Below are 21816 nucleotides of genomic sequence, written 5' to 3'. Positions count from 1 at the left end.
CAGAAAAAGTTTAGGAACAATTTAGGATACCTCAAGGATCAGTTTTGTATTTTCCAATCAATTTTTGTTTTCTTTTCTTAGTATTAGTTCCGAAGCAGGCCTAGAAATTGATAGCCAGCAGGAAGGAGAGCCTGCTCAGGCGTCTGAGGAGTCAGATCTCCCTTCTACCAGCCAGGATCCTCCATCCAGCTCTTCTGTGGGTAAGTTCCTACTCGAGTACAACACAACTGATACACCAAACTTGTTTGCAAAAGATGATTTTGTCAGTAACAAAGAGATCATTCTTTTTTTTCCCCTGAATTAAAAATGGTTTATTTCAAAGGGAAATTGTATTTTATTAAAGGAAATGTAGTTTTAAGACTTGGTTGTACTAGAGGCGCCACAGGGCTGTGAGGGATGGGTCACGGGGAGGGCAGCTAAGGAGCAGTACTTCAGGTTTCCTGCCTCTTTAAAGGAGTTTCTTGTTATTTGTTCTACATACTAGGATTCTTACATGAGATTTGATTTGGAGAGTTGAAAGGTAGGAGGTCTGTGACTCAAAAAATATTTGAAATTTACTGATTAAACAGTTTCTAAGTTTGGCTTTCAAGTTTTTGAAGTTAACTTGGAAAAGATTATTTTATGTATTTTTCTACAATAAAAATTATTTCTGTGGTACTTTGAAAAAATAATTAACATTTACTGAGCACTTAACTATGTGTCAGACAGCATTCCAAGCCGTTTACATATATTCACTCACTTCTCACATCAACCCAATGTGGTAATCACCCATGTGGAAATTGAGGCACAGAAACGTGAATAACTTTTCCAAGGTACATAGCTAAAAAATGGTGGGCAAGCAAGAATATGAACTCAAGAAGTTTGGTTTCAGAGACTCCACTCTTAAACAATACACTATACTAGCTTATCTGTCTCAAAATTTTTAGGTAGGGAATTACTTTTATTAGTTGAAGAAATACAGTACCCAATCATCCACACTAATTATTTTGAATTGTTTATAGCAGTAATTCTCAAATTCTGCCATGGAACCTTCACATTCTGTGGAAGACCTGCTTAGTTCTTTCTTTCTTTAGTCATGGGACTTTGCTATCTCAAGATCTCTCTTGCCTATCAGCTGCTTTTCCCTGACACAGCAGCCTATAAGCCGATATCCATTGATTCAGATCCCACATCTACCTTAACTAACTGCTAGTAACTTTAAATGTCTGCACAATTATAAATGAAATATGGATAATCATAACTAGTCTTGCAGTCAGGATTAGAAATAATGTATATAAATTATATAACTCAATGCATTACACTCAGCAAGACTCAGAAGTCATCAGTTATTAATAATACAATTGCTGAAATCCTCTTCTCCCAATTATATTCTGATATCCTGTGAAAATTATCTTGGACAGTAGAATGTTATGTCTTACCTAGGCTTGCACAAGAAAATATGGTTTTTGTTCCCTTTTACAGTTTCTGTAAAATAGAATGTCTTTAAATTTATTTGATAATATAAAACAATAAGCCTCCTCAGGGGCGCCTGGGTGGCTCAGTGGGTTAAAGCCTCTGCCTTTGGCTCAGGTCATGATCCCGGGGTCCTGGGACCCACATCTGGCTCCCTGCTCAGCAGAGAGCCTGCTTCCCCCTCTCTCTATCTCTGCCTGCCTCTCTGCCTACTTGTGATCTCTGTCTGTCAAATAAATAAAATTTAAAAATCTTTATAAAACAGTAAGCCTCCTCATCGGAACAGTTGTTCATTTGGTCAGTAAATATTTGAGGGCCTACCGTGTCCCAGGTGATTTGATAGAAAGTATTACCAAGGAAATGACTTTTAAGTAAAGACTGGAAAGGGCAAGGGAGCAAGCTGTGCAGTTTTTTGAGGAAGGAGTGTTCCAGATGAGATCTCTAGCAGGTATCTATAAGGCAGCAGGTGGCACATTCAGGATCAGCAAGAGGGCCGGTGTGGTTAGAGCACAGTAAGGCCAGAGAGGCAGGCTAGCAGGAGATAGGAAGCGGGTAAGGAGGAGAGCCCCAGTAGATCATTATAATTGCTTTGGCTTTTGTGGATTTAGGAAGCTTTTAGAGGGCTTCAGAGTGGTGAGAAGTTCTGACTTAAAGATTTAACAATATCAGTTTGGCTGCTGTGTAAACAAGAGACTGAAAATGTACATGAGCAGAAACAAGGAGAAAGTTCGGAGGATGTTGTAAATTCGAGGTAAAGACAAGGGTGTTTGAGACAGGATGGTAGAGTGAAGTTTGTGAGAAGAAGTCAGATTTGGGAGTATGTATTTAAATTTGAACTGGCAAGATTTGCTAATGATTGGATTTGGGGTGTCTGGGAAAGAGGATTCAGATTTGACTCACATCATATGTGGGGGTCTGTTGTTTCCTGAGGGAGGTGATACATGGTTCTTTTATTGTAGTCCCTGCCTGCTAGTACAGTGATACATGGATAGGCACCAAGTATGTATTATATGAGTGCAGTGAATGAATGAAAAAAATCAAGAACTTTTTTTTAATAAGAAATTTTTTTTTCACTTTTTTACCTTTTTTTGTTAAATGTCTCTTGTTAAAAGTCAAACAACTTTTAAATATTGAAAATAAATGGACACCTCTGCATTTTATCCATGCATTCATTTAGTAACTATAACTAGATTTTGCCATTATAAATGCTTTTCTTCTTTTTCTTATTTTTTATTTGCTTTCTTATATTTTAACATTTGGGTTTTTTTTCTTAGATACTAGCAGTAGTCAACCAAAGCCTTTCAGACGAGTAAGACTTCAGACAACATTGAGACAAGGTGTCCGTGGTCGTCAGTTTAACAGACAGAGAGGTAAATTTCTGACATATTGATTATGTGATAGGATGTAGGATAGCAATACATGGAACAAGTTTTCTAATCCTTAAGCTTCTAACTTTATCTAGTTTTTTTTTTAATGTTCCAAGGATTGATTGATTACACATTGAGCATGTGCTGTTTACTCATCTGTAAGACTTGTAAACTACAGTTATATAATGAGTATGTGCTTATATTTCATATTTATTCATTTCTTCCTTGAATTCAAAATAAGATTTGGAGAAGCTAAAGTGTTGCAGTACTAGATAGTTATTTGTTACCTCTCTGCCTGTTGTTGTTACACTTTTTACACAATAGAGTAAAGCTTTGTGACTTTAACTAGTTCAAAAAAATTAAAAATTTTAATATCCCCATGTTTTCTGATGTAACCCTTAGAGATTGTATCCATGCTATGAAACTATTAATCTAATTGTAATAATTTTCAACTGAAGATGTGTGAAATGTCTAACACAGTTTTATATCTATATATCTGGATATTTGATATTGAAAGCAATTTTTATAGTGACCTAGGGTAAGTGAATACTCCAGTTTTGAGGTAACTTCTTCAAAGATGCATTCAGTTTGGTTATTTTTTTCTCTTATAGGTGTGAGCCATGCAATGGGAGGGAGAGGAGGAATAAATAGAGGAAATATTAATTAAATGTCCTGTAAACTGTAATAATTGTGAATAAGATTCTCAAGCCTGTTTTAGTGTAATGATTGTCGAGATTAAAGACATTTTGTATTTAAATTGGTATGCTTCTCTCAACATTCTTTATTAATAAAATGTATTTCAATGTCAAAATTTTTCATTCTTCATTTAATTAGTTGACTCTTCCTTTGCTGGTGGGTCTAAGGACAGTTGTACCAGACATTGGATAAGCTCCGCCCAGAACGAGTGGTAATGACTCTTGCTGTTCTCCTGGGTTCATCAATGTTATAGTATTGATCTAAGTAGAAGAGAAATCATTTTTTAATTAAAAAGAAAACAGAACACCTGAACTTAAAAAAAAGTTTGTGTTGATTATTGTACTCAAAGATAGTGTTTATCATTTTAATATCAGAAATGTTTGTATTAATTAATTTGAACTTTCTGACAAAAAACAAAATTGCCTTGACAGATTGACCTGTCACCAGCTTTCTATAAAATTAGGTTCAACTCTCCTTTTTCAACGTAAGAGTTTGAGAAAAACTAAGTCTAAAAAACAATAATTTACTTCAGCTTTATCCTTTAAGGAGAATAACTTAGATTTCCGAGTTTTTCAAAGAAAAGTACCCCCAAGTAGCATAATTTAATTTTTATTAATTAAAAACAATTGGTTTCTTAAAAACTTCTTTGTGATCTTCAGGACTTGTGAAATGATTCAAGTAGTATTTTGTGGCACCCAAGACCTTCATTAAATGCCACAGGTAATGTAAAATATTGTTTTAGTAGCAGTTTTACTCAAATAATTGGATGATGTATCATAATAGGCTTAATCTCATGAAGGATAATGCAGAATTGAATCACAACCCATTCAATTTAATTAAAAGTAAAGTGAAAATCTACACTCTGTCTTCTTCGGAGCAATTGGAATATGTATTATAGTTTAACTTCTCACCTTTAGTCACCATTGAACACTTGTTTTTGCTTTGGTTATATTCATGTTTTAGAGATTAGAACACATCTTTAGGAAGCTAAAAAGTTGCTTAATAACTTACTCCTAGAAAAGGCGTAGTAATCATAGCCATCGGGTCTTCTAATGTTGGGCAGTGCTATAGCTGAAGTAACCACATTTGGAAATCCTCTCCACTGTAAACTCATTTTAACTTCATTATGGAGGAAACCTGTAGATTTAAAGATGCCAGACTAAATGGATTGTGCTGTAGGGAAGAGCAGCCCTAAGAATCGGACAGATCTGGGTTTGAATCCCAGTGTGGTCACTGAGTAGCTCTGCTACGTTGGGTGACTTATTTAACTTAGTTGCCTCAGTTTTTGCCCCCTCGGACATGGTACAAATACCTACCTGTTAGGACTCTGCTGAGGTTTGTAGATTTGTATGTAATGTTCTTGGTAAGAGGTATTTGATAAATGGCATTTATTACAAATAAACCTGAATAAATTGCATTCTTTACTCACAAAAAAACCAATATGTACATATTGATCTGGTCATTCACTGAGGCCAATTGATGTTTTGAATCACTAAGTTTTAAATTATTGGGGCTATTTAGTCACTATATTCAATAAGCTTCATTCTGTGAGATAAACTGTATGACATCTATTTCATGTGTAAGAATTTTTAACGCAGGAAGAAACATTACCTTTTTCTTGATAAGAGACTCTGATGGGTGAGTAGTGAATTCTGATGGTGTGTGTTTGAGAAGGTCCTATGGCACGTTCAAAGCGACGTCTCCTAACCTGTGTTGTTTCTCCGTACACTGAATAATTGATAGCAGGCCTTCTTCCAGGGCACTTTCTGATGGGTTCCTGTTTATAAATATACTGCTGAACGCCGCCACCTATTATGTAGTAGAAAATCACATGTGATGAGAAAATTAAGCTCAATCCCCCAGAAAAGTGGAAAAGAGCTTTTACAAGGTAGAGGAAATGATCAGTGTTTCTCATGAAGTATGTCCAGACATTAATAATGGCTAATAGTCAAGGGTATTATAAAATAATTGCTAAATGCTGAAGAACTTGTTGAATGAATAAAACCAACAAATTGCATAATTTTTATTTAACGTCCTTTGAAAGTAAATGATGACCTTTATATGATGACCTGAAAATTCAGGTGAAACTGTAATTTGCATGCTGAGAGCTCTGAATATATTTTACTGTCCTCCGTTTTTTCATTGAAAACAATTTGATTACAGCCATTAAAGATCTTTTGACAATAAACTCAGTAATAAATGGAAATACTGAATAAAATTTCCCAGGCAAATCAGTACTTAGAAGTTTGGTAATTTTGTCAGTTATTGTAAACATACCTCTCTTGAAAAAATACACAGATTCAGGTCTGTCCTTGTGTTTAGCTATTGAGAGAGCTGCCACTATTTTTCCATTTAGTCCTCCAAATCCTTTTACAATTTGTTTGGGGTACCCAGGATCTTTTATATCATTGGTGAAACGCCAGTACTGGGAATCCTGTTGATTTAACAGAGGAAATAGTGTTAACATCTTGGAATAGAAAAGTTAGGGATTCATTCTTAAATGTTGTTACCCAGTTGTTAGCTTTTTATTAAATTTTGATGATAGAATAGTTTAATAAAATATGAAGACCTGGGGCGCCTGGGTGGCTCAGTGGGTTGGGCCTCTGCCTTCGGCTCAGGTCATGATCTTAGGGTCCTGGGATCGAACCCCACGTCAGGCTCTCTGCTCAGCGGGGAGCCTGCTTCCCCCTCCCTCTCTGCCTACTTGTGATCTCTCTCTCTGTCAAATAAATAAAATCTTTTAAAAAAAAAAATGAAGACCCTTCTGAAGTGGAGGTTAAGCTGATTTATGCTCTTAAGATAAGGAATAGCTAGTTGCTGATTTCTTACCTTAAAGAAGAAAGTTTTTCCTTCACAATTGCATCGAGTAAAAACAGTATCAATGGGAGAAGGAATACCCCAAACTTCAGTAATTTTACGAGGTGGAGATGGTGGATTGAATGGACTCAGCATCCAGAAATAATGACCTAAAATTGAAAGTGGTAGATCAGCCTCAACTGAATGAATACTATAACTTATCCCAAAAGAAACCAAAATGAAAAATTGTTAATTAGTTCATCATTTAAAAAAAAAAAAAGTGTGTTAACAATATTATATGACAAGTTTAGTCAGCACTGTGAGGATTAGTACAGAAGTTAGTATTTGAACATTTCTGAGAGTAGATATTTCTCAGGTCTGAAGTTCAGTATAGCCTTTGAAATATTTTAGTTTTCCAGTTTCTCTAGAAAGATCCTTCTGGCTTTGTGAGTTACAGAAAAGCACTTATCTCCGTTTCTTTATCTTTTAGAATTGAGTTATAATTCAGTGACTGCTAAAATCTCTTTGGCCGCTATGGTGCTAGTGTATGATTTGTTTCCTTTCAGATTTAATCTAAATATAAGTGGACTGGACCAGCAGAGAAGCAACATGAAGTAACTGCTGTTCTCCTGTTCGGTTCCCACAGGATGTAGCACTTTTGAACACGTTGCAATCAAGATGTTATTTTCATATAACATAGAGCAGGGAATTCAAATACAAACCTGGATATCATGTCACTTGATATGAAATTAATATTTGAACTACCTTTTAATTACTAATGGAAAGAAAAAATTTAGTAGTATCAGTTCAAGCTGTTTTATTTGTTACTCTAATGTGTTTAATTCTGTTAATCCTGTATTTTGGTAATTACTTTCATGTTCCCATATTGTGTGAGTTAAGTTCATCAGTCAGGTTCCCCTCCAGAAAGCTCAACCCAAGCTTCCGCTCTCCTTTGGTTCTCATAAATGCCAAGAATAAAATGATGGGCAGAAGAAAAAATATGTGCATAGCTCACCTCGAAATGCAACCAGTGTTCCATTGCGCAAAGTAGTCAGTCCATCTACTGGCTTACCGTTGCATAAATTAGTCTCATCTAAAACAAAAGATTAAGCCGATACAAAAGAAAATGAGAAAGGAGTTTATGTTCTTTTCAAATCCTCCCACAGGGCTGTTTCCTCTGTTCACATTTTCCTAAGCTGTTGAAAGGGCTAGTAGGAGGTGTGCATATTTCAGAAACGAAAAAGAAGAGCCATATTTCATAATTGTTTTACTTAAAGGTGATATTATTCAAAAAGTAATGTATAAAAATTGGAATGGGCCTGATCTTTATGTAAATTAGATAATTACTAGATGTTTGATCCCAACACAAAACTTCATTTTTTAGTTCTGATTGCCCTTTGGAATTGGTGTGGAAAAGAGAAAAATGTTGCAGACTTTTGCCTTGCATTGTACTCTTATAAGAATACGCTCCCAACTAAATTTTTTTGACATTCTGTACACCATCTCTGCATATAGACACAAATGCACTAAATTCCTTATTATTCAATTTTCCAAAGACCAAATAATCTTACGGTGATTACTCCTCTGTTTACCTACGGAGAAGCTGTAAAACTCTGCAAGATAATACATATCAATAGCGAGATACTAACTCAGGGTATTCTGGCCCAGATAAATTTAAGTTAACATTACCAGTTTTAAAACTGGACATAACTAATGCTTATTACCTGAAAGCATGGGATTGATGGCGATGTCTTGATTGGATCCTCTCACCAAGGTACCAGTACCTGGGATAAATATAGGGGTGAACGCAGGGGGCCTGGGGATCGTGTGAGGTTTTTCTCCAGCAATATCTGCATCTTTATTTGGATTTACTTCAACTATTTCTGAGTTAAGTCCCTGGTTGGGGCTGGTGGTAGTTTGGAGCATGGCTTCCTCTGAAGAGGTAGGGTGTAATGTAGGCATTGTCGATGTAGTCATCTTTGGGGGAGTTGCTGTAGGCTTTGGTTTTCTCCCTTTAGGTACTGTTTTTGGCTTTTTGGTAGAAGTAGGCCTTTTTGGTGCTTTGTTTGGCTTTCGGGGTTTGGAAGTTGACACTTCAGGTTTCGTGGTTGTATCTTTGGGCACATCTGTGGTTTCTTCAGGTTTATTCACAGTCTCTTCCATTGTGGTTGTCTTTTTTGTTGTAGTCATTTCTTTGGGTGCAGGAGTTGTTGCTCTAGGAGTACTTTTGGACGATGTGATAGGAGTTCCTTGTGTGGTTGTACTTGTTTTGGACTCAGTGGTCTCTTCTGTTGAAATTGCTGTCTCTTGGGTTGTAATCTTAGGTACAGCACTTGTAATTTCAGGTTTCGTATGTGTGTCTTTTTCTGTTTTGTCTTTAGCTGTTGTCATTTCAGGTTTGGTCACTTCAGGAGCCTTGGTTACAGGTACAACAGGTTCCTTGGGACTGTTCTCAGGAGCCTTTGGTGTGGGTTCTGCAGGCGTTGATTCAGCAGGGTTCTTGGGAGTAGTGGGAGGAGGCTCCATGGTGGTAGTTGTAGTAGAGGCCTCTGAGGTGGTTGGAGCAGGTGTCTCAAGAGGAGTTGGAGCAGGCTTCTTGGGGACAGTGGGTGCAGGCTCCTTGGGGGCAGTGGGTGCAGGCTCTTTGGGGGCAGTGGGTGCAGGCTTCTTGGGGGTGGTGGGTGCAGTCTCCTTAGGAGTGGTAGGTGCAGGCTTCTTAGAGGTGGTGGGTGTTGGCTCCTTGGTGGTGGTGGGTGCAGGTTCCTTGGGAGCTGTGGGTGCAGGCTCTTTGATGGTAGTGGGTGCAGGCTCCTTAGGAGTGGTAGGTGCAGGCTTCTTAGGGGTGGTGGGTGTCGGCTCCTTGGTGGTAGTGGGTGCAGGCTCCTTGGGGACTGTGGGTGCAGGCTCCTTAGGGGTGGTGGGTGTTGGCTCCTTGGTGGTGGTGGGTTCAGGCTCCTTGGTGGTAGTGGGTGCAGGTTCTTTGGGGGCTGTGGGTGCAGGCTCCTTAGGGGTGGTGGGTGTCAGCTCCTTGGTGGTGGTGGGTTCAGGCTCCTTGGTGGTAGTGGGTGCAGGCTCCTTGGGGACTGTGGGTGCAGGTTCCTTGGGGGCTGTGGGTGCAGGCTCCTTAGGGGTGGTGGGTGTCGGCTCCTTGGTGGTGGTGGGTTCATCCTTGGTGGTGGTGGGTTCAGGGTCCTTGGTGGTAGTGGGTGCAGGTTCTTTGGGGGCTGTGGGTGCAGGCTCCTTAGGAGTGGTAGGTGCAGGCTTCTTAGGGGTGGTGGGTGTCTGCTCCTTGGTGGTGGTGGGTTCAGGCTCCTTGGTGGTAGTGGGTACAGGCTCCTTAGGGGTGGTGGGTGTTGGCTCCTTGGTGGTGGTGGGTTCAGGCTCCTTGGTCGTAGTGGGTGCAGGTTCTTTGGGGACTGTGGGTACAGGCTCTTTGGTAGTAGTGAGTGCAGGCTCCTTGGGAGTGGAGGGTGCAGGTTCTTTGGTGGTAGTGGGTGCAGGCTCCTTAGGAGTGGTAGGTGCAGGCTTCTTAGGGGTGGTGGGTTCAGGCTCCTTGGTGGTGGTAGGTTCAGGCTCCTTGGTGGTGGTGGGTGCAGGCTCCTTAGGGGTGGTGGGTGTTGGCTCCTTGGTGGTGGTGGGTTCATCCTTAGTGGTGGTAGGTTCAGGCTCCTTGGTCGTAGTGGGTGCAGGTTCTTTGGGGACTGTGGGTACGGGCTCTTTGGTGGTAGTGGGTGCAGGCTCCTTGGGAGTGGAGGGTACAGGTTCTTTGGTGGTAGTGGGTGCAGGCTCCTTATGAGTGGTAGGTGCAGGCTTCTTAGGGGTGGTGGGTTCAGGCTCCTTGGGGGTGGAGGGTGCAGGTTCTTTGGTGGTAGTGGGTGCAGGCTCCTTAGGAGTGGTAGGTGCAGGCTCCTTGGGGGTGGAGTGTGCAGGTTCTTTGGTGGTAGTGGGTGCAGGCTCCTTAGGAGTGGTAGGTGCAGGCTTCTTAGGGGTGGTGGGTTCAGGCTCCTTGGTGGTGGTGGGTTCAGGCTCTTTGGTGGTAGTGGGTGCAGGCTCCTTAGGAGTAGTGGGTGTGGGCTCCTTGATGGTAGTGGGTGCAGGCTCTTTGGTGGTAGTGGGTACAGGCTTTTTGGGAGTAGTGGGTTCAGGCTCCTTGGTAGTAGTGGGTGTAGGCTCCGTGGTGGTGGTGGAAACAGGGGATTTGGTTGTAGTTTCAGCTTTGGGTGTAGATTTAACAGGAGCTTCGGATGTGGGTACAAAATCTTCAGCAGGTGTTTTCTCTGCACTTCGTGTCTCTTTAGTTGAAACAGTCTTCTCTTTTGTTCCACTTGAAGTCTCTTTTTTTGTTAAAGAAATCTCTTTAGTTTCAGCTATTGTCTCTTTATTAGGTTTTGAAGGTGTCTCTTTGGATGGATCAGAATTAGGTGGAAGACTGGGTTTAGGATTTATTGGTTTGCCTGTTGTAATCTTGGGAGATGTGGTAACTTTATTGCTTTGGGTAGTAGGAGTGTCAGGAGTTGGGGTGAGCTTGATGTCACTGCTATCCAGTCCACTTCCAGCTTCATTTACAACTGGTGGTTCTGGTGTAGGTTTCTTTTTAGGAGTTTTTTCCTTCTTGTTATCTGTTACTAGAAAAAAATATACACATCTTTTATTTTTGAGTAGTTTTCTTTTCAATAGTGACCTAAAGATCCCATCCTTATCAACTAGCTGTGTATCCCAAGCAAACTGCTAACCTATAATATGTCTATTAATTTATTTTAAAATGGTGACTACTGAACTTAATCTGATTGGGCTATTTTGGGGAATTAATGAGAAGGAGTGAAAAGCACAAGTTAAAGTCTGTACAATTAATGGAGAGAAACAAGTAGCAACTTGGAAATTACCAACATGATCAACACCAAGTCATCTCTATATGAATGCTCTTTTCCCCTCACTTTCTCCACTCCTCTTACTTCACATTGCTCAGTGACCCATCTGCCCCCCTGGAAACCTAGTTCCAACATCTTGTAAATTCACCGCACCAGTTGCCTCAGAGGCCTCTACAACTACACCCCAGGAATCTGCTCCAGTCACTCCAATGGTCCCTACTGAGCTCTGTGTCCACACACATGGTTGTTAGCGGCTCTCTTCCTGGGCACACCTAAATTCAGCAGCCCACCAGGGGATACAGAGAGGAGATTAGGATGCCATGGCAGCAAAAGAAATCCTGTTTAACAGGATTTCTCACAGCAGCTGCCCCACAGGTGAATTTCAGAGTCCAAAGAGCATATCATGAGCTCATCGCTGAGATGAGTTCCATTTAGCAAACATGGACTGCACTTCTGTGGTGTTCAAGGCTCTCTGGATGATTCAAAGACTATGTATTTGGGTATTTAGCCAAAGAAAAGGCTTCAGGGGAAATAACCACCCAGAAAATAGAGTTCTTCAAAACTCCAGTATCCAAAATCAGTATTTCCTGGAGAAAGAGAATATATTTTAGAATTTCAAGAACTAATGAAAAGCAGAACAAAGGGAATCTCTTTTCAGAAGGTAATAGCCTAATCTGTAGTACATTCTCTACTATCAAAAAAAAAAAATTCAGCCAGAATGACACATTATTTAATTAGAAAAATAATAAAAAGGAGCTGTAAAATGTGGATTATAATATTGGCTTTCCCAGAGATTCATATGAGACTTTAATGGATTAACATTCTAAAGCACTTAAAGCAGCATATAAATGTTTGCAAAATAAGTAAAAATTAAAGGAAAAATAACATTAGGAATAAGAGAGAAGAAAGAAAAATGGATCAGGTGGACAGGAATTAAACTCAAAAACCCAAACCGAACATCTCTGGTGTCATCTGTGGTTCCAGAGCTGCCACTCTAGCATCTTCTTATCCTTTGTTTAAAGAATGGTTTCTTAGCTGCTTTGCACTAATTTCCTAAAGGAAGTTCTCAATAGTATCTTCTACAATAATTTTTACAAATCTATACATGCCCCAAGTACTGAAATATCCTCAAATCATTGTTCTAACACACATTGCCTTTAGGTAACTATTATTAATATGGCATTGATATAGTCTTTGATCTTTATCAATGCTCAAACCTTTGGGTTTCTTCTTTAATTCTTTATTAGCAGCTGAATTTTTGGAAGACTTGATTTTCCGAATAGTTGAAGAAGAAGAGGAAGAGGAGGAAGACTCTTGATTTTCAGAAACAGAATGTTCTATAAATCAAATAAAAAGGTTGATCACATCAACTGTAATTTAAAGCAAAAAAAAAAAAAAAAGAAAGAAAGAAAGAAAGAAAACCGCCAGTCCAAATACAGCAAGAAATAATGTTTACTGAGCTACAAACCTCCCTGTTTTGCTTTTATCAGGAATATGATCAACTCTTCTTTTGTTAGTTAAAAAGTAAGGTAGCTAAGCTCATCATAGATACAAGTAATATAACTATTTTACTTTCTCTCAACTTTCCCCTCTCTCACAGAATCTAATTATTCTGCAGAAAATCACCTGGGATATTTTTTTCCCCCCAGTGAGCTGTGTTTCTTCTAATTTTTTTAACCTACACCCATGCTGGGTTCAGTTATAAGAAAAATAAATAGCTGATGGTTTATAATTTGGCTAAAGAAAAATAAACAGCTGAGGGCTTATAATTTGGCTGAAACTTTGACTTAAAAACACATTTTAAAAAGTGTAATGAGCCCTTCATGACTCACATGATTCCCTTATTCTGTGAAGAGTCTTATAAAAAACTAGTCCACCTACAGCTCAATCCCTCTCAAAAACCTTTCATGACATCTGCCATCTTCCTACCTTCTGTTATTTCCTCTGACTCTATCACTTTCTTAGTCTTCTTCTTGTTTGGCGCTTTGGGTGAACGTTTGGTTGTTGATTTGATGGTTTGAGATGCTCCCAGAGGTGAAGGTGCAGTCTTTGAAGATGGTGATGTGGGATTATGCACTGAGGCCAAGCAAGACAGGTGGATTAACATCCTGTAGACATTCGTCAATAACTCTTAACTGTGGAAGGCACGGATGCACCTGGCTTCAGGAATCAATGCTGGTGAAAACCAGCGTAGGCAGGCTCTTAGCCTAACACTAGTTACTCCAAAGCGATGAATTCTAAAGATGCACTGCTAGGAAATATTGGTTCTGAAATTGTTGTAAGTTATGACAAAGGGCAAAGGCTCAGAAAGGGTCAGAAAACCTGAATTCCAGTCTTAGACCTGCAGGGTGCTAAGCAAATGAGCTAACTCCCTCTTGAACTTCATTTTCTTGTCTGCAAATTGAGATGTTTATTCAGATTATGATTTCTGAAGGTATTTCCTGGCCTAAAACATACTTGACTCTCTCAGTTCCATCTCTTCTGCCAGTTTTGTGTTGATGAAAGTAATAACTGCTTGCGAACAACAGGTATTTGTGCTCTCAGGAAGAGGAATATAATAATTACATTTGTCCTGTTTTCATATTCATTTAAATCAAATGATGCCAATTCACCTCTTTTTTTTTTAATTACAAAAGATCTACATGAATAGTTACTCTTGAAAAAAGTTCACACCTTCACATTATGCCTTTCTCAAAATCTGTGGCCCTTCCCCAAGTTAAACAACCGTCAATGGTTCGGTGTGCATCTTTGAAACCTTTTCTCTCCCGCCTGCCTACCCTTTTTATGTCTAGAAGAGAAGGCACGGGACATGTTTTGATTGTTAGGAACCAGAGGAAAAGGAGAAGGACTTCTGAAAGATAAGAAAGCAGAGAGCAGTGGGGACACTTTGAGTAGAGAGTCCTGATAAATCTCGCTGCTCTTGCGGAACGTCCCCTAGGAACTCTGGCCAATGCAATCTCCAGGAGCTGACGACCACACTCCTTCCTCTGCCTCCCCCACCAAAGAGCTCAATTTAAGAACCAGTTCTGCCATACTAGCTAGTGATCTTGAGCCAAACAACCTCTCGGACTGTTTTCTCACGTACATTTCTTCAGTTCTTGAAAAGTTAAAATTTGGGGATACATAGATACCTATAAATAGTATCTATAGCAAACCTGAAACAACTAAGGGGTGATTGGTAAGATAGTTTGGTTGCTATTTTTTAAAAAAATGAAGTAGTGGGGCGCCTTCGGCTCAGGTCATGATCTCAGAGTCCTGGGATCGAGCCCCACGTCGGGATCTCTGCTCCGCAGGGAGCCTGCTTCCCCCTCTCTCTCTGCCTGCCTCTCTGCCTACTTGTGATCTCTCTCTCTCTTTGTCAAATAAATAAATAAACTCTAAAAAAAAAAAAAACGAAGTAGTGAAGGTCTGGGTGGTTCTATCCTTTTCAGTGGAAACCCTGTCTTTGTGAATTCTGTAAATGAAGCATGACCATCAATTTTTCTGTTGAACGTAAGCCTCAGGTAATCTGACCCACCACCTGGTGGCATAAAGCATTGTCTTTATTAACATGTCCTTGCAATGCTTCATCACTCTCTAACTATCCTCCCTCCCCACCCATCCTCTGCCCAAAATAAAGTCTTAGTTTTTTTGTCTCGCAGCCAAAAGAATTATCAGGGCACTAAGCAAATATGTATCCTTCATCATAAGATCCATCTGAGAGCTGCAGGAACTCTGCGCTCCGAGTTTTTGATTATATGGGTGTAGTCTCCATCATTTCTGGAATGCTGTCCAATGAAAACATTGAACAGTTAAGAAATAGCCCTCAACTATGCTGATTAACAGTTTTTTACCCTATTTCTCCACTGTTCAAAAGAAGCAGGATTACAGCCTTGTTTAAATGATATTATGCAAGCAATGCTTATTTTCACCTTTACCTCCACAAATATTGTTTTTTTTTTAAAGATTTTTATTTATTTATTTGACAGACAGAGATCACAAGTAGGCAGAGAGGCAGGCAGAAAGAGAGAGGAGGAAGCAGGCTCCCTGCTGAGCAGAGAGCCCAATGTGGGGCTTGATCCCAGGACTCTGGGATCATGACCTGAGCCGAAGGCAGAGGCTTTAACCCACTGAGCCACCCAGGCGCCCCCACCACAAATAATGTTTTAAAGGAGAATTTAAGAGCAAACATTCGGTAAAAGAAAGGAATTCGTTTTTGTTTTTTTGTGGGGTTTTTTTTGTATTTTTATTTATTTATTTATTTTGGGGGGAAACTCTGAAGAGTTTTGTTATACTCTCAGAGTATTCCTTTAGAACCTAAAACCAGAGAAGAGGATTTTAAAATGGAACAATATCCCTTTTTATTGACTCTATGACACAGAGGGATTTAGACAGAGATGACAAAGTGGACTGCAGAGATGAGAAGACACGTACAACAGAAGGTTAACAACTTGATAGATTTGCCTATAAATTTAATGTCTTTAACTCCTAAACTGACTAGTTTAGAGAGAAACTGAAAGTGTTGTTCTGTCAATATACACTATTCAATATATATTCAATATACACTCAAAAAACACTAAAGCCAAAAATACAGCTAGCTCAAAGCACCACTGACTTTGTGGGGTCAGCACCATTAGGATGAGACAAGAAGTCCCTGAGTGAGCTTGTTACCATTGACTTCACCTGAAATCGGACCACACTGGAGGAAAAAGCACGTCCACTCAGCCCCTATCCTCTCTGTTCCTTAACCAGTCATCTCTGGCTCTCCTGGAGCCTGGTGGAGCCAGGCAGTGCTGTGTTGGAAGAGGCTTTCCTTCTTTAATTCATTCTTGGTGAAGCAAAATTTAAACGAAATGGCTGTTAGTAAAAGCAAGTCCCTAGGTGGAGTGCACATTAGACATCATCAGCGATGCTAAGGCAGGTGTGCAGGTTTGCGGCATAGAGAGATGCTGAGAGGCGCTGATTGGCACCACGATGCTTACCTTTTCCACAAAAATTCTCATAATCAGGACAGCACTTGCCATACTTCTTACAATCTGAGTCACAGTCACACTCCCTCCCTCTTGCGAAGGACTCGAAGCAACGGCCTTTACAGGAAAGCTCTACCCAGAGCAAAACAAAACATTACGGATTACTAATTGTGCAGCCACCCCCACGTTCTCATCGCCATTTCCTAACTGAGAGCCGACTAGAGTTCCAGAAGTGTATTTCTGAGTCTTTCGTTTGGAATTTGGAAAACAGGTGGTTTTCCGAGTAGAGAAGTCAAGAAAGAAATATGATGACTCAGAGAAAATTTACTCGCCCTCCAAGGCTCCAAGAGACACCCCAGTGCTGTCTCAGTCATTTCACGTATGCACGATGGGAAGGTGGGAACCCTTCACATGGAATCCTTCCACCCTCCACCTCGCACCACCGCTTTGTAATAGATGTTTATTAAAGGAACTTTTGGACGGACCTCACAACAATATTCCAAAGAGCTGACTTAACATAGGTGAGTCCCTGTTTAGGCTCAAAAATCATTTATAAAATGCAGAGACTTTTATCTGACAAACTGAGCAAGAGTTGAAAGATTTCAGCCTAATTCCATGGCATGAATTATGCATGCTCATGTCAAAACAAGCCTTGGCTAGAAACACACTTACCAAGGCCTCTTTGAAATGATTACCTTATAGGACACATAACTGTACAGCAATATATTTATCAACTTCGTGTGCAAATTCTAAAGTGAACGTAACTCTGAACCACTTTTAATTGCAATTTTCAAAAGTTGGAAATGAAACATCCCTGTGTTAAAAAAAAATGATCCAAAATGTGTTCAAGGGAAATACCACTCGTACTTTACAATTCAGAGCCTTTGGGTTCTAATTGAAATTCCTCATGAAACATGCATGCTTCATATTTAAAGATCCCTTTTTCAGGTACTCTAGGACATTCTCCTATCAAAAAGCCCAACAGTAGATAAGCTTATTTTATATGCATGGATTCTTTTGATGAAACTCTTGAAGAACCCCAACACGAAGCAATTACATCTCTGATTGGTCATAAGTAATTACTCACTGCTATCTACTTAATGACTCCAGAGTCACAGTATTCTCTATTTAAAAGAAGACATTTTGCTTGGGACTAGTCAAGAACCTTGTGCACCTGACGGATTTCCAGGCTCCCCTCCCCGCCCTCCCCCCGCCCCGCCCTCCGGAGGCACAACCTTTGATACCATCCTTAGGTACAACACACTGCAACATGGAGGCGAGGAAGGGAAAGGCACCGGAGCAAAAAGAAGCACAAGAGTGTGGAAAAGCGCAGCAAGGAGGTGCGAGGGGACTCCCGGAACGGTGTGACGAGGCGGGGGAGACACTAGCTGTCCAGACTTACCCACGGTGCAGACTTTCTTGAAATCAGGGCAGCACTCCATGTAGTGTTGACAGTTATAATCACAGTTGCAGGTGGCTTCTCTAGAATACCCTTCCCCACATCTCCCTGCACAGCTCGGTAAATCTAAAATTACACAACACTAGCGTAAACATGGCCAAACCGCGTCCCTGGAAGGAAGAGACCTCATGAAGGGGATAAAGCCACTTGGTGAGGGAGAGTTTTATCCATTGGAAAAGGTCAGGAATGATGGGTAGCAATGGGTCCAGAGGACCTTAGCCTGATTGCTGACATGACCTTGATCATGCCACTTTATGCTTCACTGAGTGAGAAGGTAAATACACTTTTGAAAATTAGGCAAAGTTAACAGTTTTGCTAAAAGTGGGTGACATTCCTGGGGGAAAAGGGGACAGCTACGGCTCTCCTGAGGCAGCCACAGAGGAGGACTAGTTGACCTTTATTCAGCCTCTCTGTGCTGGGCACTAAGTCATATGTTCTCTCTCATGTTTATAAAAATGTTACCAGGAGAGTATTAGTAGCCTCTTTTGAGAGATAAGGAAGCTGAAACACAGAGACTTTAATAACCAGCGGGACACCCAGTTAAGACTTCTAGGATATATGTATTACAGGTCAATTAATACCTATTAATTATTCATATTGAACTCTTTCACTCTCAGAAGTGTCCTGATTTGGATAGTACACTATATGGTCACCTAGAATCTGAACTCTGAAATCTCTGATTCTAAAGCCCACACTTTGTCCACCCAATCACATTGTCTCTCATCTCTCATGTTGAGTTTAAAGCAAGCTGATCATGCCAGCAACAACTTCCCTAGGCTTCCTCTTCTTTTCATTCGTGAGGATAACCTCTTTCTTTAAATGCTGAGGAAGTCACATGCTTCCAACCACAACTACAGCGAGTACAAAATAGGTTAACTGTTCAATTAGCACCTGGGCTTGAGTATAAAGGTCAAAGTTATTCTGGGTAAAACAAAATAAAAATACAAACAAAAGTGTAAGGATCTTCAAATATATTTTAAGAATCACTTGGAAGGGGTGCCTGGGTGGCTCAGTGGGGTAAGCCTCTGCCTTCGGCCAGTTCATGATCTCAGGGTCCTGGGATCAAGCCCCACATCAGGCTCTCTGCTCAGCAGGGAGCCTGCTTCCCTTCCTCTCTCTCTGTATGCCTCTCTGCACTTGTGATCTCTGTCTGTCAAATAAATAAATATAATCTTAAAAAAAAAAAAAAGAAGCACTTGGAAAAACACCTTCCTGAGAGAATAACCACAAAAATGTGACAATGGAATCCATCTCTGGAATGGAAACTGTCAGGTGCACTGTCCTAAAGCCATACGGGGAAGCTGAACCACACTGGAGAAATCTCAAAATAATGAGTCCGGGGAAGTTTAAGTCTTCGTGTACAAAGAAAATAGTAAATGTTAGGTCAACTTCACAACTTTTGCATACATATGTGCACGATACAATGCATATATAGTGTATGTATATACATACATATATTATATATATAAAGGAAAAAGAATGAGAAGAGGTTGAGAAGGCAAGACAAGCAGACAACAAACACAACATTAAATGCTATCCTTCTGTAGTTAGCAGATTTCTGAAATAGGACATCAGTTACCTTTAAAAGAAGTACAATTATTTCCATAGATTAAATGACTTTTATCCTTTTATTGTTGTTAATTTTAGTTAATTTTAAATTCACTCATTTAAAGGAAAGTAAAAGCATTTTAGAGAACAATTGATCTTACTACAGAGGAAAGGTAGCTTAGGAAATGCTCTCAGTGTTGTGAGCCTAATAATACATCACGAGAGAGCAGAGGAGTCTAGAGATACATGGTGGCCATCATTCGTTATTAAATATTCACGTCTGCTTTCATGTGTTTTTCCTCTTATCTAAGTGATTCTGAAACTATGTCCATGGCAGGCAGTTATCTCTCATGCTTAGGCTGGTGGGAATTTAAACTATTTTCCTGGAAGTGCCTATTTTATAAATATAATTTCACCATAATAATCCTGCACCTTGATTTTTCTTTTCTCCCGTTTTGCTAATCAAAAAAAAAAAAAAAAAAGGAAACAAAAATCCAACGCTTGGTATTATTGTCACTCATCAACTTTGATCGCATGTTAGAGACTTGGGCTAAGGTGACTGCATTGAATTTATCTTCACATTCTCAAAAATGAGTAGCAAGGACTGTTCATCCAGGACTGACTGAGTAGTTCAATGTCATAATATATAATATATATATTATATAATATACACATATTATATAATATATAAGATGACATGTATGGGAGTGGAAGTCCATATCTGGATGACTAGTTCTTATAAGAAAGACAGACCTTTCAAGATTAATACAAGGCCATTTGAAACTTTGTAAATGTTCATTGTTACATGATACCTAATTCTACATGATGCCATGATAAATCAACTCTACATGATGCCATGATAAATCATCAATAATTTATGTGATGTAAAAGACTAGTTAAATTTATCATACATGGAAGTGAAAATTACATGTTATTTCAACATTGTTCTTTTCAGTTCATCTAATGATACTCTATCACACTAGCATAGGTGTATCCTGTGTCTGTATTTTGTTGAAATTTTGGAAGAACCATAAAAATAAGGAGCACAAAAATTATTCTACAGGAAAACTCAAAACTTAAAAGATTTCATAAGACATCAGAAAAACCTGAGAATTCCAAAATGCTTATAAATATACCACATCTGCTTCACATAATTTTAAAATTGTACATTAAGCTCAAACAAATACATGTCTTTAGAAATCTGTTTCTTTTGTTGTCATAATGGTCAACACAGAATGATTAGCAGCAGCTCTTAAATAAACGTCTCTTTGATGGTCAAGGTACCTTGAGAAGAAACTTGCTGAATCAAGAAAACAGAAAGTAGCAGCAAGTATATGGGAAGTATTTTCCACTCCATGGCTGTTTCCAGGTACCGAGCCCTCACTGAAAGGAAAAGAAAAGTATCAAAACTGCTCTTTAATCTCACCACTAGTTTATGTCTGTGTTACTTACTGTCAATAATTTTTAAAAGGAGATTTAATAATAAAACCATCTCACTCTTGAAACAAGACTTTTAAAAATGATCAGCCTTAATTCTATCACAAATATTTAGCCATTAAACTTAATCTTATGCAGAAAAAAATCATTAAGTCACCATTTCGATCATGTTACCGACCACTTTAATACTTTTGAATCCCCCAAATGGAAAACAGCCTGATTTCAACACTATTTAAATTACAGCATATACTTACAGTGCAAGGTTTAAATCCCAGCTTGGGAAAAAAAAGAACCAGCTTCAGTAAAATGTAATTTGACAAACACAGAAGTGACCATTCCAACTTTCCCTTAACTCTCCATTCAAATCTGTGAGCTTCGAACAGGTGTACTGCCGAGCTGTGGTCCTTTTCAAAACTTTCCTACTCCTATCCTTATAAACCTTTTTCAAATTCCTTGACTAAAACATATCCCTATTGAATTGAAAACACATTTAATTCCATGAAGCAAGTTAACTTTGACACTTACCCGTAAAAGCAATAATGAGTTTTTCCAGTGTCCTGGAAGTCTTATATATCAGTGCAAATAAATTGGGATGAACCAATTAGTCCAAAGGTTAGACAGAATCAACAGTGACAACCTATGAAATCAAACTTTCCTCATTTGTTGGAAGAGGGCCCAGACAGCTAGACTTAGGCAACATCTGGAAAACACTTCCATTAAGAAAAATGACTACTACAAAATAAATTTAGAATTATTGGCCAAAACACACTTCTAATTTCTGAGTGAAATGAACAAATTGTTCTGAGATGATAAATAGTCCTGGCAAGTCTTGACCAGCATATCAAAGCACCAGTGTCAGAGTAGTCAAAGGCTGCTGTCCCTTCTTCCTTTTTTTATCCTCCCCCACCACCCCCACCACAGCTAAATCTAACAAAGAGTGATTTTGAAACTTACCTACCGTTCGTTTATGGTGTAAATTTTCTTAACTTACACAATTAAACCAAATATATGTTTCTTGAGTGTTTGCATTTTCACTGAGCACCGAAAATATGCTCTAATTGCCCAGAGGTGGATGGTCTGCTCTGTGGATTTCCTAGCTTCCTTTACCAAGAAAAACCCTGCTTCAAAAGTGTAGATTTCTCCTTTACCCCCTTTATTTAAGCATAGCAGCATTTGGGAAGGGTCTTTAAAATTACTAATTTAGCTTCCTTACCCCAGAAAATGTCAACTCTCATCTTGCAGAG

The 21816-nt window shown here is 39.3% G+C and overlaps 2 protein-coding genes across 11 annotated transcripts in view; one reads left to right on the top strand and one right to left on the bottom strand.

Annotated features, from left to right (window-relative positions):
- Positions 1-3630, top strand: part of TPR (translocated promoter region, nuclear basket protein) — a 68677-nt gene extending 65047 nt beyond the window's left edge. For all 3 annotated transcript variants that reach the window (XM_047705656.1, XM_047705655.1, XM_047705657.1), the window contains exons 50-52: positions 82-200; positions 2727-2822; positions 3431-3630. In XM_047705656.1, the coding sequence (XP_047561612.1) occupies positions 82-200; positions 2727-2822; positions 3431-3486 (271 nt within the window). In that variant the 3' untranslated portion in view covers positions 3487-3630. The remainder of the gene's footprint in view (positions 1-81; positions 201-2726; positions 2823-3430) is intronic.
- PRG4 (proteoglycan 4) lies at positions 3581-21145 on the bottom strand. 8 transcript variants are annotated; one of them, XM_047705666.1, is made up of 14 exons: positions 20827-20955; positions 20420-20518; positions 17531-17653; positions 16141-16260; positions 13109-13255; positions 12397-12516; positions 9528-10936; positions 8036-9002; positions 7327-7404; positions 6345-6481; positions 5793-5949; positions 5127-5324; positions 4527-4652; positions 3581-3775 (listed from the first exon to the last, which is right to left on the bottom strand). In XM_047705666.1, exons 2-14 carry the CDS (start codon positions 20490-20492, stop codon positions 3678-3680), a joined length of 3753 nt encoding a protein of 1250 aa, XP_047561622.1. In that variant the 5' UTR covers positions 20493-20518; positions 20827-20955; the 3' UTR covers positions 3581-3677. The 8 variants fall into 8 exon arrangements, with proteins under 8 accessions (XP_047561622.1, XP_047561618.1, XP_047561621.1 ...); XM_047705662.1 differs by having other exon boundaries at positions 8036-9410; positions 9792-10936; XM_047705665.1 differs by having other exon boundaries at positions 8036-9314; positions 9792-10936; positions 20827-20954.
- Positions 21146-21816: the final 671 nt, after the last annotated feature.

This window comes from Lutra lutra, chromosome 15 (genome assembly GCF_902655055.1).
Source record: "Lutra lutra chromosome 15, mLutLut1.2, whole genome shotgun sequence".
Classification (NCBI taxonomy): Eukaryota; Metazoa; Chordata; class Mammalia; order Carnivora; family Mustelidae; genus Lutra; species Lutra lutra.
The sequence above is the reverse complement of the archived record's forward strand: the minus strand, read 5'-3'. Positions and strand labels throughout refer to the sequence as shown.